The sequence below is a fragment of the Musa acuminata genome, chromosome BXJ1-8 (assembly GCF_036884655.1).
Source record: "Musa acuminata AAA Group cultivar baxijiao chromosome BXJ1-8, Cavendish_Baxijiao_AAA, whole genome shotgun sequence".
Taxonomy (NCBI): Eukaryota; Viridiplantae; Streptophyta; class Magnoliopsida; order Zingiberales; family Musaceae; genus Musa; species Musa acuminata.
The window spans coordinates 1,473,943-1,492,337 of NC_088334.1; the positions used below are offsets into that span (position 1 = coordinate 1,473,943).

An 18,395-nucleotide genomic window follows, 5' to 3' on the forward strand; every position below is an offset into this window, starting at 1 on the left:
TTATTCTGCTTGATGTGATAGGCAATGTGACTGACAAGGTTTGCAGTAATTGAAGACATTAGCTGAAGCCTCTACAAGCTGTAATCATTGTTTTACTCGGGTTAGGCAGAAGAGCATACAAAGGCATCAACACACAGAAGACGGTGGATCGAGGCCACCCTCCCCCGGCGTGATGTGATGGGCAATGTAAATGACAAGGTTTGCAGTAATTGAATATATTATTAGCTGAAGGCTAATACGTGTTTTTGGACTCAGGTAGGCACAGCATACAAAGGCATCACACTACTACTAGTACTAGTACTGCTACTACAACACAAGCTGGACGAATACAGAAGACGGTGCGTCGAGGCCACCCTCCACCGGCGTGACGAACTCACCGGCCCTTTGGGTTCACGATCTGTGAGAACACCGCACTGGGCGTCAATCCATCGGAGTCCTCGCTACCCACACTCCTCCCTCCGATGCTTATCGTGGTGGTGGTGGTGGTGCTCGGCTCGCTTGATGGATCATCAGCAACCTTCTTTCCATCCATCACAACCGATGATGCCGTCTCTTCTGAGATCCCGTCACCGAGACTGCCATTCTCCTCCGCGCTCTCCTGCAGCTGGAGCGCAAACTCGAGGTTCCAAAGCACATCGCCCATCGATGGCCGTTCCGTTCCCGCATCCGCCACGCACTTCTTGGCAGTCTCTGCAAACTTCTTGAAGCACTGCGCCGCAATCTTCCCCTTCAGGTAGGGATCCATGATCTGGTCGAGTGTTCCCTTCTTCTGGCAGTGCACTGCCCACTCCGCCAAGCTCACCTGCTCCTTTGGCAGCGACGGGTTTAGGGCTGGCCGAGCACAGAGGACCTCGAACAACACCACCCCGAAGGAGTAGACATCGGATTTCTCGGTGAGCTGCTGCCGCCTGAAGTACTCTGGGTCGAGATATCCGAAGCTGCCCTTCACCACCGTGCTGACATGGGTGTTGTCCAGCGTCGGGCCAGTCTTGGAAAGACCGAAGTCCGACACCTTCGCCACCCACTTCTCATCCAACAGAATGTTGGTCGTCTTCACATCTCGGTGGATGATGGTGTACTTGGCACCGGTGTGGAGGTAGTGCAGGCCGCGAGCAGCCCCGATGCAGATCTCCAGTCGCTGCCGCCAGGTGAGAGGTGGCTTCTGTGTCTTGTAGAGGTGCTCCCGAAGCGTTCCGTGGGCCATGTAATCGTATACCAGGATCATCTCACAGTTTTCCTCGCAGTACCCGATCAAGGAGACGAGGTGCCTGTGGCGGAGCTTGGAGAGCATCTCGATCTCGGTCTGGAACTCATGCACGCCTTGCTCCGACATCGGGTTGCCGCGCTTGATGGCAACCTTGGTGGCGCCGTCTATCTCCCCGCAGTACACCTTTCCGAAACCGCCAACCCCGAGGAGGAGGGACTCGTCGAAATCTTTGGTGGCGGCCTTAATCTCCGCGAACGAGAAGTGGCGGCAAAGGTTGGCGGGGAGCGACGAGACGTAGCTCCCCGTGGCGTTCGTCTTCCCCGACGCAGCCGAATGTGAATTGCCGTACAGAGACAGCGGCAACCAACCGGAAGGCCCGTCGCTGCTAACGGCATCCTTCCCCTTCTTCTTCTTCTTATGGCGTCTGCAGATGGCGGTAAGACAGAGAAGAGCAAGCAAGAACGCGAAGCCTCCCGCAACTCCACCGGCGATGGCCGCGGTCCCACTCTTGGGTTTCATGGACTTCCCGTCCGAAACCTTTCCAAGATCCACCTCCGGCTCAGGCCTCAGCGGTGGATTAAGTCCAGCGAGACTGCCATTGGCGTTCTGCAACTTGAAAACCTCGAGCCCATTCAAGATAGCATCGAACATCTGCGGCTTGGTTTCGGTATCCGGATGAAGCGCGATCCGCATCTCCATCTGCCCGCTTCCTGCTGTGATCACCACATAGTCCTCGAAGACGGGGACACCGATGCCGGAGCTCCAAGCGATCACATCAGCCCCTCGCTGCACGGTCTGGTTGTCGACGTAGATGTCAAAGACCCGTTGATTCACCTTGGTCATCGGATACTGGATCTCGCAGAAATGGAACCTCAAGAGATAGTAGAAACCAGCGTCGACGGGGAGAATCCATGTGAGGTTATAGTTCAGGTTGACATGTGCATCCGGCCCCATCGACCGCGCCGTCGAGTAGACATTCGACGGTGCAATGTAGCTGGCCAGAGCAGATGGGTAAGAGATGGTGACGTTGGGATCACTGGAGTAGGTCACGCCGAACGCAGCTCCGTAGATGTACGGAGAGTCGTCGTTCCAAGAGCGGAACAAGCCCGAGTCTTGGGTAGGGGAAAGAGACTGCCCACCCACGTTGAGCCGGTACATGGTCTCCAGAGCCCAGTCCTGGTCGATGGAGTACTGCACGGAAGTGCCACCACCCACAACAAGCATAGGGTTTGCCGAGCCGAAGATGTCGGGGATCGACACGACCTCGATGCCGTTCACGAAGGCATAAGCTTGGGGATGGGCGGTGGATGGGGTGAAGGTGAGGTTGAGGCCGCCGGTGGAGACATTGACCGAGAACTCGCGGGTGAGGTAGGCATAATTGAGGGAATCGGCCGTCAGGTAGGCACTGAAGTTGCTGAGGAGGGTGTGGGAGTCGGAGGTTACGGCGAAGAGGGCGTCGGATGCGGCATGGGTGGAATAATTACAAGGGTAGAAGTGGAGGCGGATGTACTTCCGGCCGGGGCCGAGAGGGAAGGAGAAGGTGTAGGGGGAGGTGAAGACCCGGGCCGTCATGTACGGGACTTGGGGGACCGAGGAGTCTTGCAGGGAGGCCGTCAGTCCTGCAACGTTCAAGAAGGGGCCGTACTTGGAACCGGTGTCTCCGGTCCAGATTCGGGAGTCGGTGTCGGTGGCCTGCCCTGAGGCGCCACAATTCAGGAGGATGTTGTCCCGGGGAACATAGCTGGAGTCGTCCGCGGCGATCGAGATCGGAGCAATCACCAAGAACAGTAAGGAAGCGGAGAGAAGGCCGGGAGACATGCCGAGATGGTTCCTCATGTGGAAAGACGAAGTCTGCAATCTGCGCCGAAGCTAAAAAAGAAGAGAGAACGAAGGGGTTTTTGGGGAAGAAAGCGATCTGTGGATTGCTGAAAGCTACGGGGCAAGTTCTTCCATTTCACTACAGCCAGCGGAAATCTGTGGATTTACGCACAGCAAGAGTTCGACGGAGAATCAACACGGGTTGAAACAGACACCAAAGACGGACGGGCAAAAGGAGCAGAGCAAGCTTCTTACAGGAGGTCGGAGGGCAGCGAGCGAGAAGACGGCCAAAACCGCGGGATTTCGCGGTGGAGCACTGCGCCTGCCGTTGAGCTATCCACTTCTCCGGCTTTTGTAGTGCGCCACTAATTTGATGGAAGTGGGAATTTTGGGCAGCTTCCCACTGTCTTGTCGGTCTCAGACCCCTCTCGAAACGGACGCCTCCGCTGGAAGGGGGTCGCGCAGCTGGTGGAGCAATCGATGGAAGGGGTACGTTTTGCGGGTTGAGCATGCGAGCGTGGAGAAAGGTACTGCACTTCCCAACGCGCCAGCTGTCGTCAGGTTGGCACCAGGGAACCAACGGCGTGATTGCGGGGGGCCCCGTTTGCAGATCGACCAATAAAGACCGTCGGATTGTGGTTTGGCTCTTGCTCTTTTCCTACTTTTCGACGGTGGATACACACGTGGGACGACACGGTAGGCGAGCCGTCGTCGCCCGCTTTTCCTTGGCAGGGGCCCACGTTAAAGTGGCTTCGACATATTGAGATGAGAGAAATACTAAATTATGGAAAAAGAAGGAAATGACGCACTTAAAGCTTTAGATTTAGTTAACGGAATCATCCGATGTTGATAGATGTAATATTAATTTCATTATTAAACTAATATCATCAAGATCATATAAAATAATATATAATTTATTAATTACATCATTAAATGATAGCAAATAATAATAGAGGACATCATGAAATTTAATGGGCCCAGACTGGTATCGAACCTGCGCTAAAGGCAGTATTAGGACAACCCTCCAACCACCGGAGTCAATGGACCAACAGGTAAGATGTGTATAAGATAAACTTGTCGATGACTTCGACATCTTACAGTTGCAGCTACACTCAGCAATAATGGAAAAAGATAGCTTCCTGAAATCATAATCAGATATTAAAACTGAGGCTGGATCTTGAGAATGAATCCCAAGATTGACCTGAACTAGACAGGAACATAAAGTGCGAGATTAATGGTTGGCAAGTGAAATAGATGTGGCACAGTAACAGGACGATCGGCCACCAAACCATTACACTGATGATGACAAGTTGCACTCCTACCATGAACCAGATTCTTAACACTTTTATTCACCAAATCCATATAGGCTTAGAAGCTAGCAGTTCCCCCCCCCCCCCCCCCCATGATTCCAGCTATGAACAGCGAGCACCATCTTTGATGCAGTTTCAGGTGTGTAGTAGAATCCACATGTAGGCGTGCTCGGAGATGGTACAGAAGAGCAGTGTGTCCCTGGCCAAATACCACAATAAAGATAGAGATCATTCCATGTAGAGCTGGCCTAGCATGCACCACATCAATGAATTCATTGTCTTGGAGAATGAGGTATAGCGGGCTACAAGGGAACCACAAGAACTGATGAATTACATATATTTCTGAACACGGTAAAAGATATCGAATATCAAAACAATTACCTGCATACGATAAACTTTAAAAAATGGTACCAAGTTAGTGCATGAATCTCGATGCAATGTTAAGATTGTTTTTTTTGCGATCTTGATAACAGTAGGTGTCGATGAAATGGGATGAGGGTGACACCTTTAGCCATGAAATCCTACCCCTTTTTACAAGTACATCTAATTTGAACACTTGTCTAAATAATCTGATGGTTAGTAAGTAATAAGGATCAAATATGTCAACTTATAATGCACTTAGCATGAAAGTGTATAGAACAAAGCAGGAAACCTACATTTCTTTTAGCTGGCGATGGATGCTACCTGGAACAACCAATCACATAGCGAAGGCTGACACATTAGTAAACACCTCTCACTCTTGGGCATCCTGTTTCTATCAATAGTTCTTTGAATAAAAATATTTATGACTTTGCTCTTATCACATGAGCAAAGGATCAAGATCTAATGCCAAGGAACTAAAAGGCCATCCATGCATTAAGCAAGATCATCTGATTGCCAAACAGGCTGATGGATAATGGGATTTATTAAACTTTATCAAGTTGCTTTGATGAGGTTCTGCTCACATGATAGCCAATGGTTCCATTCCCTTGACCATTTAAGATGGAATTAAGCAAAAAATCTTAATGTAATTAAACTCATAAACTTATTGGCTGATCAAGTTTTTGGTGAGATTTGTGCAATAAGAAGCAAGCCTTAAGGCCACATAAAAACACTCTTTTGTAATAAAAAATATTTTGTGACAAGATACTCTTTTTTGCAATCAAGTCAACAAGAAATGTGAGCAATAACATACCATAACATGATGGAAGATTAGAACCCCATCCAGGGGAAGGCAGCTACTCCCGCTTATCCTCCTCGATATCATTTCCAATCCCAAATACATGATCCATATTCTTCCTTTCCTTTCTCTCCAGTTTGCTCAAATTATCACCAATTCCCCTGGCACCACTTCCAGTAAGGGAAACTCCCTCGTCATCAAAGTCATCGTTTGTGTCCTCCAAATATGCATAACTGCAAGCAGTATCACAGTATAACCATACAAGGATGGACATATACCCAACCTGTTCATTGATTTAATTTCACAAAGGACAAACAGAGATAACATCTTATCACAAACAGAAAATTTCTTATAAGCAGTGATGATCATGTCCACATGAAATTTCTCGTAGTATTTGAAATTATAAGTTTCTAACATCAATTTACTAAAAGAAATTGTTCAATAGAAACAAAAGATTTTATCTGCATGTGAATCACATACAGGTCACTTATGTCGAATCCACTAGCCCTAGTTTCCATCTAAAGTTAACTACATCCTGTCAGGAGAGTTGGATATGTAATGACTCACACCCTGTTAGAGGTATGATGGATTTCCAATGTCAAGTTTATGTTAGAGGAAGGCATTCAACATAGAACTTTTACACCAATTTACCTATGTCAGATCATGTCATATCTCATACCCATGTTTCAGATAAGCTTAGTAAAACGAGACTTTTCAGGCAAACATAAAAAAGGAAAATCAGGATAAGTAGCAGGTTTGACCCATTTGTAGTATATGGTACACACATGATGTACTAATTTTATTACTATAACTCCCACTGTTATGGTAATAAATTAGAAAAAGGAGATATATAGATGCTAATTGACTGGTAAATGTATTCATATAGTTTTTCACTATCTATCAACGACAAATTGTTCAATGTCTTAACTTCATATAGGACAACCTTAAGAATTTGAATCATGAAGACAGTCTCTTGCAGAACCCAATGCAAAAAACAGAAAAACAAAAAAAACAAAAAAAACAAAGACAAAGAATAACTAATACATTACCCAGTTGGATTATGAGATGGAGCCCATAGGATGCAGATAATTCCAAGGAGTACGTATGACAGGACATTCCAGAATGCAGAGACAATCCAAGCCCTTTGCCAAAGTTCACTTAGGGGATCAGTTGCATTGAAATACAACTGCAGTCACAAGAGGTCACATTTCAGGTTAACTAAAAAAACGTAAATTGCTAGAGATACATTTTGTGATATTACTAGAAGTCAGAAGATGCATCACAACTGGCAACAAACATATGCAACAACTTGCGGAAACAATCTGCCTACTGCTTGCAAATTGTACAACTGTTTTTGACAATATGAACTTCAGAAATGTAGGTAAGCCATACTTTAAAATAGTTGGTTTTCCTGTTCAACGTTCAGGCTCAAGAATGGAAACAGGACTTGTTTTGACTGGCAGTGGGTAACTTAATCTGTTCATACATAAGTCAGTAGAACTCAGGACTGGTGCATCAAAGGATTCCAATTTCAAGATGCACGATTTGCATGAGGGTGCCAAATCAACTAGCACAAACAAAAGCAAGGCAGTAATGAATATTTTACTGCATTCATCTTGTTTTGTTAAGTTGAACAAGAACAATTTAGTTTAAGCAAGTCATCTCTCGATAGCATTTCAGAATTTCTGATAGGTCACCGTTCCCACATAGATGGGTTCGTACCATGATGTATCTTTATTGAGACCAAATCCTCAAACAGGAAGACCATTTAAGATGTAGTAAGCAAAGAAGTAAGAGATCAGTTAGCTTCAGAACACGTGATCGCCTATATAACTGCCTCACTCAATAATCTGATCATATATCAGAAGGATTTTTTTTTAAATTTGAGTACGATTGACTTGTTACTAACTAGAAAAAAAATACCTCATAGCCAATCCAGAGATGTGAAAGAAGAATAGAAACAGCAAGAGTGTTGGTAAACTTGCGATATAGCTCCAGTTTTGCTATACTTCTCCTTACCTGAAGCAACACAGAAAGAAACTAAGCTCAATGGTAAGAGATAAATAATTAAATATGGCTAGTATCACTAAAGGAATCAAGTATCATCATAAGCATCTTCCTCAATTGGGATAGTCTAAATATCCAGACGGTTGAAATTATTCAACATGTTATCAAATAAAGCCAACTTCTCATCATAATGTGCACATCAATTCTCTATAGTCTAATAACTGTAGCTTGGCATAGTAGATACTAGCTAGCTATGTAGAAAGAGGATAAAAAAGTGTTCCAAACACCAACAAATAGTTACCTGAATTCATTAGCAGCAAGATTCACCAAGACCAACGTGATATTCAGAATGATATTAACGGGCATTTAGCGAGTATAAACATAGCATTGTGACCAATTTATGAAGGATGATGTCAAATATTAAGCTTTAAAGAAACAAATTGATATCATAACTGTATAACCAATAATACTATCAAATTATCTGTTTGTAAGAAGTAAGAAAGGGCAGCTTGTCAAGCAAGACATCCGACAGAGCAGAGTCCTCATAATATTCTAATGTACATTTTTTTATGACTTTATCTATAAGAGCTGTTTTGGATCTCTATAACTCAAATCCAAAATGCCCAAGTGGCAATAAAGCAACATAATTGTAACATTTTGAAGTGTGGATATGTACACAGGAAATGAACAAGACAATTTATGAATGTGTTAATGATAAACATAAAGAATTAAGACATCAGATAGAATGGACATGACAATCAGTAAAAACATAATTTCCATAAATTGATATTCTTTTATGTATAAATACTATTTTGTATGACTTAGACAACTTATTATACCTAAGCAACCTATGAGAACTATAACTGTGTATATATAACAACCATTAACAAAAATAATTAAGAACATCTATACCATCTTAGAGTCAAAAAAATCCAAATTTCAAGTACAAGTTTCACTTAAACAGATAAATGCTGTAAACACTCTTATACATATAGCATTTGCTGTGTGATATCAAATCTTGAAATATGATGCAAACCGGTAACTGTATGCAAGAAAAAAAAAGAAAGCAGCATATGCCAAGGATGAAGGGATGTTGATTAAAATCTGACAAGTGAGACACCATAATCATGTAAGCATTTACCTGAAGCTTTTCTAGAGTTTTTGACAATGATGAAAATATCCAAACAATGAAAGTTGCATCCAAAAGTGCAACAGGCAGCACCAGGAACAATCTTGCCTTTCCAGCAAAGTCATTGATGTTTCCCAAATGCTCAACAAGTTCCAGAGCCACTGAGGCAACAAAATACACCGCACCAAGAACAGCAACTTTTGAAGTTATCCCACCCAATGTTGGTCGAACAACACCAAAGCCCATTGAAACTACCAAAAGCAGAAGCCGAGAAACAGTCTTTTTTACAGCAGTGAAAGTGACTGCCCAAATGGTTATGCCCATAGGTCTAGTTCCAGTGGAATTAAAATTTGCATATTCGAAATACCAAAAAGCCATTTCACACATGCCTAGAGCTATTACAGCTGTGATATGATAGTGAAGCTGCAATGTATGCCTCCAATGTCGCACAAATTGTAGAAACCAGATGAGACCAAGTAAAAGATATGCCAATGACATGAATCCATAGAATGTCATTAAAGGTGCCATTTTTCCAGGAAGATAGCCGTATGGATTTCTCCAAACAGTTCGACCTTCAATTACCATTCCTATAAGTAGTGGATCACAAAACATAAAATAAAGGTAATACATTCCAGTTTTTCTTATAGGAATAGTCTGAGTCATCATAGTTGTTTCTTCACTACTACCCTCAAAAAATGTCTGAATGCGTTTTGGCCAATCTGAGTTAGCCTGAGTTGGACGAATGATTACTTCCCCAACTTTACAGAGATTCTGATCATTGAGTTCACGAGTGCAGCATATAGCATTGGTGTTTAGGTATCTACCACCAATCTTATCCCTGTCTTGAATTTCAACTATTATAGCTTCTACTAACCCAGTATTTTGTTGCATATCACTATGCTTCGATGCTGATTCTTTTGTGCGCCTGAAGGTGACAGATTCAAACCTGAGAAATAACTTACAGCAATAAGATATGATGGAATACATTTTCAAAAGAAATATTATATAAATAAGGAAAATTTTTCATATATGAGAATGACCATGATCAAGTTATTCAAACTGATACTAGTCCTACTTTCTAGCTTGCATATCCTTTCTTTTCTTATATCAAGATTGCCATCAAAAATACTATCAGCTATCCAAACATTAAATTAAACCAATATACTAGAGGTTGCTGTATGCCAAAAATGCATATGCAGGGTCTTAAGCAAAGTAATGCATAAAAAGCCTGAAGAAAGCAAGCATAGATTCTGGTGACAAGTATCAACAGCACTTTCAAGTGACAAGTGCCATCCAGGTTTGGTTTTTTCCGGGCGTGTGATCGAATGCATCGTAAAGTGGTAGATGCACAAATATGTACCGACTGGAAATGAATTCGCCCTGATCAATCAGCAACCATTGCTGTCATGAGCATGATCAATCGAGCAAAACCCTGATTGCAGCGTTAGATGCCTAAAACAATGATTCAACCAAAAAGAACAATCTTGAACATAGATTAACCAATTCAAGAATGAGAAAAGCAAGTGTAAGTTCAAAAGAGGGCAAAACACGTCATGGCAAGCGAGAGAGAGAGAGAGAGAGAGAGAGAGAGAGAGAAGGAGCTCACTGGATGAAAGAATCGCCGTCGGAGGAGGGGGCGGTGATGTTGACCACGGCGGAGGCATAGAGACCCTCGCTGCCGCCGTGGAAGAAGAAGGAATTGGAGCGGGGAGTGAATGCGCCATTGGAGTACTCATGGATCGAAGCCCCGGCGCGATAACACAGGAGAAGAAATCCTAGCAAAACCCCTAGATGGACCAGATCGGGACAGCGACGAGGACGCATCTCTGGGGCCAAGAATTCCTCTTTGACTCCTGTAAGAAGAAGAGGGAAGGACCCAAAAAGATCCGTGAAATCTCGCAGTAAACGCCGCCGAGACTCCACTTACCGAAATAAGTCGCAGGTGGAGGACGACCGTCGCCGCGACACAATGTGCGCTCTTCATGGGCTTAGGCCCAACAAAGTTGAAGTCCGTAATAATCCATCAATTATATATATATATATATATATATATATATATATATATATATTTAAGAGATGATATTATCCTATCTGTTACTGCATCCACTGCTATATCATTTTCCTTCTCATCTTCACCTCAGATGTCATTTTCGATGATGACATCCTCGACCCTCTCCTCCACCTCATGGATATTGGGCCTCTCATGTTGAAGGAGCATGTCCCTGTCTATCGCTTTCACTCAGCTTCTAACCCTCGCCGTCACTTGATTAGGGAGCAACGCAGCACCAGAAAGAGGCACGGTGGGCTATGCAGGAGAGGAGAGACGAGAAACCCTTTCGGACCGTCGTCTTTGCAAGGGTCCATGACGGAGAAGAGGTTGCATCTTAGCAATGTCTCGGTAGCACCAAACGAGAGCAAGGCAATAGTTCGCCGTTAAAGATGGAACTCGTAAAAGATGTCATTCCACCAGTATCCGTCTGCTGTGCTCTGTGTTAACGTTTGATCTTTGCGACCTGTTCTACAGAGTGTAATTGTCGTAGGAAATAATCTCATTTCCTTCTGTGGCAGTATATGATCAATCACATTGAATATTCTACGCAGTCAAAGTGGCTTTTAGACCGACTAGTCTTCCCGAAGACTCAAGAACAAACCCCATGCGGGACTACGACCGAGTCCTCCTTCTCAGCCCATTCTACACACTCTCACGTTCCTAACGTCAGAAGAAGAAGAAGACTCTTTCCATCCCTCGGATGCCTCTGTATCTCTATGTATATATTTCCATGCAAAGTCTCTACCATTCCTACGTATTCCCCCACCATTCGCATCAAATATGTTCTTGTGCCTCGCCGACTCAGAACCAAAGCAAACGCCCATGGACGAGGTCTTGTCTCAAGTCTTCGGCGCATGCAGGCTAGCTGGAGAACTGGAGAGCAGCCTCCGCCTCTCCAACGCCGCGGCCGATGCCCATTTCCTGTTGAGCTCTTGCGAGCACGTCGTCGACGCCTTCAACAAAGCCATCGATGGTGTTCGGATGCTCACGGGAGAAGGGCGCATGCGAGCGTTCGAGCTTCCCCCAATACCGGCTGCGGAAGACGACGAGCACCCGTTCTTTGAGATGGCCGATTTCTCGGAATCGCCGCAACTGTCTCTGGAAGTCCAGCCGTCGGCGGCCGCTCATTCCGAGGCATTTGCAGGCGGGGGAGAGGCTCAAGTTGCGGTGGGTGGCGCATCATCCCGCGGGAGATCTTCGAGGAAGAGGTGAAATACAAACCATGAACGTATGTTTCAGAAGTTGATTCAGATCAGCTGCCGGAGAACTAATCGTTGGCACTTGAATTGACAGGAAGGAAGGCTATGTGACGAAGAAGGTTCCTGTTCTTCGAACAGGGAACATGGAGGTTCCCCCTGACGATGGGTACACGTGGAGGAAGTACGGTCAGAAAGACATACTCAATTCCAGGTTTCCAAGGTAAGCTCGATCTCCTTCAGAACTTTCTTTAGTACCACAATGGAGAAGATCGAAGTGCTGTGTGTATGGCAGGAGCTACTATCGCTGCACCCACAAGAACTACTACGGCTGCGAGGCAAAGAAGCAGGTTCAAAGGCTGGACGCCGATCCATATACATTGGAAGTCACCTACTGTGGCAGTCACACCTGCAAGACCTCTCCGACTCCGATCATGATCCCCTCCCTGGCACACAGCCCCATCGGCAAGGATGAGAAGGACGACAGGAATTGCCATGGCCACCCACAAGCTGCGCCCACAACAACGCGATCTACTTCGATCCAACTGGGTAACTGGTTCGAGGGCAGCAGCAGACAAGAAGGGCAGACGCAGGGTGGCCGAGATGTGGATTATTGCCCCGTTGCGGAATTCGCTGATGCCATGTTTAGCTCAGGGAGCAGTGGCAGCATCATGGATGCCATATACTTGCCGAGGCAGGGGAATTAGGAGGACGTAGGTCGGGCATAACAAGATGCTGTCGGTGCCCAAACTGATAGATTTCATGAGACCTGTAGAAAGGATACGCATTCTTTATAGCTACCCTTCTGGCTTCGTTTGTAATGAATTACAATTCTACTTTTCCATCGAGTTATGCTTCACAAGCAATTCAAACATCACTCGGAGTTGCTGCTTATTAAGCTCGACTGACACTAAAGAACAGTTCGCCACGTGAACTCTCAGCTCAGCTTCCATGTTATCCATCTTCAACCGGGCGCCAGTGCTGTTGTGTTGTCACAATGGCTGACGAAACTTTGGCGCCCTTTGATTCCATCACCTCGTGTCCTACATTGATTGCTACCCCCCATGTTAGAATCTATGAGAGGAGTCAACTGAGGCTTTCTCGTCCATGGATGGGTTTCAGGGACATGAACGAAAGAGTCATGCACGAACTGGCGTCGCAGCTGAAAGCCATCTTGCCAGGTTCGGAACTTGGTGGTCAGCACGAGCAGGTTGAGGTTCTCATCAGGGAGATCTCAGGATCCTTCACCAGGAGTACCAATGCCTTGAGCTGTGGAGAACTCCGAAGGGGCGATCCTGTTAGAGCTAGTCCCAGGATATTTACCAAAGGGTAATTTTGACAACACAACAAAGACAATAAAGCGAAAATAATAAAAGCGACAAGAACAAACAAAACACCAGAACACCAGATATACGTGGTTCGGTCAAATGACTTTGACCTACATCCACGGAAGAAAGAGGAGCAAATTACTATTATAAAAGAGGGACACTTACAAATGCCTTAGGAAATGTTCCTAGGCCATAAAACACCTTCAGCTTCCTAAACAAGAAGACTTCAAACCATAAGCAGGTTTTCTTGTGATGCCTGCTGTACTTCTTGTGGTGTCTGTGGTACTTCTCGTGGTGTGTCTAACATCAAAGCTCAGACCCTTATTTATAGTTCCAAGACGAGACAACAAGTCTGATTTTCCCGATGTGGGACTATGGGACTTGCCAAACTAACAAATCTCCACCTTGGCATGTCCTAACAAAACTTGCTCCACCTTCTTCACAAAAGCCCCAACGGGCAATCACCAACAATGAACACCAACCAAGTCCAAGCACTGCTTGAACTTGTAAACCGGAAGAGGCTTCGTAAACATATCAGCTGGATTGTCCTTCATATGAATTTTCTGAACAAGGACTTTTCCTTCAGCAATGATATCCCGAATAAAATGAAACTTCACATCGATGTGTTTTGTCCTCTCATGATACATCTGGTCTTTAGTCAAATGAATAGCACTTTGACTATCACAGTAAATTGTAGTAACACTTTGATGCAGACATAATTCGCTGAACAATCCTCTTAACCATAAAACTTCTTTGATCGCCTCTGTCACTGCCATATATTCTGCCTCTGTAGTAGATAAAGCTACGACAGGTTGTAAGGAAGCTTTCCAACTAACTGCACAACCGCCAACGCAAAATACATAGCCTGTCAAAGATCTTCGTTTATCAAGATCCGCAGCATAATCAGAGTCGACGAAACCAACCAAAGTGTCACGATTTTTTCCAAACTCCAAACAAGCATCTGAAGTCCCTTGCAAGTATCTGAGAATCCACTTCACAGCCTGCCAATGTGTTTTACCCGGGCGAGACATATATCTACTAATCACACTGACTGCTTGTGAAATATCTGGACGAGTACAAACCATTGCATACATAATACTGTCGATGGCACTAGAATATGGAACTTTCACCATATATTCTTCCTCTTCAACTGACTGTGGTGACTGAGCAGCAGATAGCCGAAAATGGCTAGCAAGAGGAGTACTAATTGGCTTAGCATTTTTCATGCCAAACCTCTCCAAGACTTTCTTGAGGTAATTTTTCTGAGTCAGAAATAATTTTCCAACTCCTCGATCTCTTTTGATCTCCATGCCAAGAATTTTCTTAGCTGCTCCCAAATCTTTCATTTCAAATTCACTACTCAGCTGCATTTTCAAAATGTGAATTTCTGACAAATTCTTAGCTGCAATAAGCATGTCATCAACATAAAGCAACAAATACACAAAAGAGCCATCAGTTAACTTCCGGAAGTAAACACAACTATCATACATGCTCCTCGTGTAACCATGACCCAACATAAAAGAATCAAACCTCTTATACCACTGTCTTGGAGACTGCTTCAATCCATACAAAGATTTCTTTAACAAGCAAACATGGTCTTCCTTACCATCAACTTCAAATCCATGAGGTTGCTCCATATAAATTTGTTCTTCAAGCTCACCATGTAAGAAAGCTGTCTTGACATCAAGTTGCTCCAATTCCAAATCATACATGGCAACTAAAGCAAGCAAAACACGAATAGAGCTATGTTTAACAACAGGTGAAAATACGTCATTAAAATCAACACCATGTACCTGACTATAGCCTTTTGCAACCAACCGTGCTTTGTACCTTGCATCTTCAACCCCTGGAATACCTTCCTTCCTTTTGAAGACCCATTTGCATCCAACAATTTTCTTACCAGAAGGCGGCTTCACAAGATCCCAAGTTCTATTCCGATGGAGAGACTCAATTTCTTCATTCATCGCAATCAACCACTTAGCGGAATTATCACAAGAAACTGCATCTGAGTAGGAAGTAGGCTCACCAACTTCACTTGTCTCTTCTGCAACAGACAAAGCATATGCAACCAAATTTGCATATCTTTGTGGTGGTCGAATATCTCTCCGTGGTCTATCCTTGGCTATGGAATATTGCTCTTCCTCTGGATCATCTGCGTCAGTAGACTCGGGACCACCTACTGGCATTCTTTGAGTAGAAGAGTTCGACTTAAAGGAATCTGAACTCCCAATCTCAAGCTCCACCTGCTTCTGCGCACTATCATTTGTACAACTAGTAGATTCCTCTTTAGAAGATAGCATAGATAATTCATCAAAAGTAACATCTCTACTGATTATAAATTTTGGGGATTTGGGATCAGGACACCATAATCTGTATCCTTTCACCCCAGAAGCATACCCAAGGAAAATACACTTTTTAGCCCGAGGCTCTAATTTTCCTTCATTTACATGCATGTATGCTGGGCACCCAAAAATTTTAAAATCAGAATAATCAGCAGGAGTACCTGACCAAACTTCCTCTGGAGTTTTAAAGTTAAGTGCTGCAGAAGGAGCGCGGTTGATAACGTAACAGGCCATATTAATCGCCTCTGCCCAAAAGTCTTTTGTCAACCCTGCATTTGAGATCATACACCTCGCTCTCTCCAAGAGTGTTCTATTCATACGTTCAGCCACACCATTTTGCTGAGGTGTCATCCTAACAGTGCGATGCCGAACGATTCCTTCATTTTTGCAGAATTCTTCAAAGTCACCTTCACAAAATTCCATGCCATTATCTGTTCGAAGCCGCTTAATCTGTTTACATGTTTGCTTCTCAATCAAAGCCTTCCATTGTTTAAAGGTTAGAAAAACATCATTTTTATGCTTCAGAAAATAAACCCAAACTTTCCTGGAATAATCATCAATGAAAGTCAACATATACCTGGCACCACCCTTAGACTGAACTTGAGCTGGACCCCAAAGGTCTGAATGAATATAGTCAAGAGTACCTTTCGTTTTGTGAACTGCCGGAGAATTGAAGCTGACTCTTTTCTGCTTTCCAAAAATGCAGTGTTCACAAAAGTCAAGTGGCCCAGTACTCTGTCCGCAAAGTAGACCCCTTTCGCTCAACATGCTCAAACCTTTCTCGCTCATATGACCCAAACGCATATGCCATAATTTGGTGATGTCAGAATCAGACAATGATGATGACGAAACTGCAACTGAACCTGTGACAGTAGTTCCCTGCAGAATATACAAGCTACCAGACCTACAAGCTTTCATAACAATAAGAGCACTTCTAGAAACTTTCATAACTCCACCTTCAGCTGTGTATTTACACCCAAGGGCCTCTAGGGTGCCTAAAGAGATGAGATTCTTTTTCAAATCAAGAACATGTCTAACATTAGTGAGCATCCTCACAATACCATCATGCATTTTAATTCGGATTGTTCCTCTACCAACAACATCACATGCGGCATTATTGCCCATCAAAACAATTCCACCATTACAAGATTCATATGTGGAAAACAAATCCCTATTGGGACACATGTGATAAGAACAACCTGAATCTAAAATCCATTCATTTTTAGACTTTGTCCTGTCATCAGTAGCAAAGAAAATATTTCCAAAATTCTCATCAGATGCTACACTAGCTTCAGCGGATTCAATAGTTTTCTCAACAAATTTTTCCTTTTGCTTTAATTTATTTTTCAATTTAAAGCAATCAGATTTAATGTGCCCCATTTTATGACAATATCTGCATTCCAAATTTCTATGTCTGGATTTAGATCTAGATTTAGATCTACTACTGTCAAATTCTCTTTTATCCATTTTATCCCTGACAACCAGACCCTCAGCCTGATTTCCTCTACTTTCCCAGTGATATCTCTATCTATTTGCTCCTTAGATTTTAGTGCAGATTTAATTTCCTGATACGAAACTATTTCTTTTCCATAAATCAAAGTATCACGGAAATGCTTAAAAGATTGGGGAAGAGAACACAAGAGCAACAAAGCCTTATCCTCATCATCAATTTTTGCATCTATATTCTCCAAATCCATAACCAAAGAATCAAACTTATCAAGATGCGAGAGTATAGATGTACCTTCAACCATCCGAAGCATATACAGACTCTGCTTCAAGTAAAGACGATTCTCCACTGTCCTCTTCATGTACAAGGCTTTAAGTTTGTCCCACATGCTCTTAGCCGTAGTCTCCGTAGCTACCTCCCGTAAAACCTCGTCAGAGAGGTTTAGAATGATGCTGGATCGGGCCTTCTTATCCATACCCGCAAGATCTTCCTTTGACGTACCATCTGGAATGTTCTCAGCACCCTGAAGTGCCAAATCAACTCCGTCTTGAATCAGAATAGCCTCCATCTTGAGTTGCCACATGCCGAAGTTGACATTTCTATCGAATTTCTCGACAACAATCTTTGTTATTGTCATCGTTGCCAAAAGATCCCAGAACCAGGCTCTGATACCAGTTTGTTAGAGCTAGCCCCAGGATATTTACCAAAGGGTAATTTTGGCAACACAACAAAGACAATAAAGCGGAAATAATAAAAGCGACAAGAACAAACAAAACACCATAACACCAGATATACGTGGTTCGGTCAAATGACTTTGACCTACATCCACGGAAGAAAGAGGAGCAAATTACTATTATAAAAGAGGGACACTTACAAATGCCTTAGGAAATGTTCCTAGGCCATAAAACACCTTCAGCTTTCTAAACAAGAAGACTTCAAACCATAAGCAGGTTTTCTTGTGATGCCTGCTGTACTTCTTGTGGTGTCTGTGGTACTTCTCGTGGTGTGTCTAACATCAAAGCTCAGACCCTGATTTTCCCGATGTGGGACTATAGGACTTGCCAAACTAACAGATCGGAGTCAAGAGATGGCTAAGCTGTGCCGTCCATGTTCTATCAATCTGCAAGAGGACAGCGGCAGCAGGACTTGAAGAACCTCGGATTCTGGTACTGAATGGAACACTAGCAACAGCAGCAGGAGGTAATCTGTAGCTTCAGCTCCTTCGAGTTTTCTCTGTAAGACAGGATATGAGCTTCAGTTATCATCCACATAGTGTAATCATCTTCATTTTGAATCAGAAAAGACTGTTATAGAACTTGAGACAGATCTTCTAGTTATATACTTGTGCTGATAGCTTTCAATCTTTCTTACCATTCTCTACCAAAATGCGCGGACTACTCCA

The 18,395-nt window shown here is 43.8% G+C and overlaps 3 protein-coding genes across 4 annotated transcripts; 1 reads left to right on the forward strand and 2 right to left on the reverse strand.

Annotated features, from left to right (window-relative positions):
- Positions 1–63: 63 nt before the first annotated feature.
- Positions 64–3,430, reverse strand: LOC135680531 (receptor-like protein kinase FERONIA). Its single transcript, XM_065194511.1, has 2 exons — positions 3,281–3,430; positions 64–3,181 (listed from the first exon to the last, which is right to left on the reverse strand). Exon 2 carries the CDS (start codon positions 3,041–3,043, stop codon positions 374–376), a length of 2,670 nt encoding a protein of 889 aa, XP_065050583.1. The 5' UTR covers positions 3,044–3,181; positions 3,281–3,430; the 3' UTR covers positions 64–373.
- A 636-nt stretch (positions 3,431–4,066) lies between these two features.
- LOC103994085 (uncharacterized) lies at positions 4,067–10,576 on the reverse strand. 2 transcript variants are annotated; one of them, XM_009414370.3, is made up of 6 exons: positions 10,237–10,576; positions 8,643–9,576; positions 7,418–7,513; positions 6,544–6,680; positions 5,510–5,727; positions 4,067–4,534 (listed from the first exon to the last, which is right to left on the reverse strand). In XM_009414370.3, exons 1-5 carry the CDS (start codon positions 10,452–10,454, stop codon positions 5,553–5,555), a joined length of 1,560 nt encoding a protein of 519 aa, XP_009412645.2. In that variant the 5' UTR covers positions 10,455–10,576; the 3' UTR covers positions 4,067–4,534; positions 5,510–5,552. The 2 variants fall into 2 exon arrangements, with proteins under 2 accessions (XP_009412645.2, XP_009412646.2); XM_009414371.3 differs by having other exon boundaries at positions 4,067–4,637.
- Positions 10,577–11,398: 822 nt separating this feature from the next.
- Positions 11,399–12,594, forward strand: LOC103994390 (WRKY transcription factor 55-like). The gene is made up of 3 exons (XM_009414712.3): positions 11,399–11,888; positions 11,974–12,099; positions 12,172–12,594. The coding sequence occupies exons 1-3, from the start codon at positions 11,461–11,463 to the stop codon at positions 12,581–12,583; spliced, it is 966 nt and encodes a 321-aa protein (XP_009412987.3). The 5' UTR covers positions 11,399–11,460; the 3' UTR covers positions 12,584–12,594.
- The last annotated feature ends 5,801 nt before the right edge of the window (positions 12,595–18,395 follow it).

What these genes read in the sequence shown, in the direction of transcription:
- LOC103994085 (XM_009414370.3), bottom strand. Translation starts at nt 10,454, where the DNA reads ATGCGTCCTCGTCGCTGTCCCGATCTGGTCCATCTAGGGGTTTTGCTA. An exon ending in GACGGCGATTCTTTCATCCA is followed by an intron (nt 9,577 to 10,236) that starts GTGAGCTCCTTC and finishes GTTATTTCTCAG; the next exon opens with GTTTGAATCTGTCACCTTCA. An exon ending in ATCTCTGGATTGGCTATGAG is followed by an intron (nt 6,681 to 7,417) that starts GTATTTTTTTTC and finishes TTGTGACTGCAG; the next exon opens with TTGTATTTCAATGCAACTGA.
- LOC135680531 (XM_065194511.1), bottom strand. Translation starts at nt 3,043, where the DNA reads ATGAGGAACCATCTCGGCATGTCTCCCGGCCTTCTCTCCGCTTCCTTA.
- LOC103994390 (XM_009414712.3), top strand. Translation starts at nt 11,461, where the DNA reads ATGTTCTTGTGCCTCGCCGACTCAGAACCAAAGCAAACGCCCATGGAC. An exon ending in GGGAGATCTTCGAGGAAGAG is followed by an intron (nt 11,889 to 11,973) that starts GTGAAATACAAA and finishes TTGAATTGACAG; the next exon opens with GAAGGAAGGCTATGTGACGA. An exon ending in CTCAATTCCAGGTTTCCAAG is followed by an intron (nt 12,100 to 12,171) that starts GTAAGCTCGATC and finishes TGTGTATGGCAG; the next exon opens with GAGCTACTATCGCTGCACCC.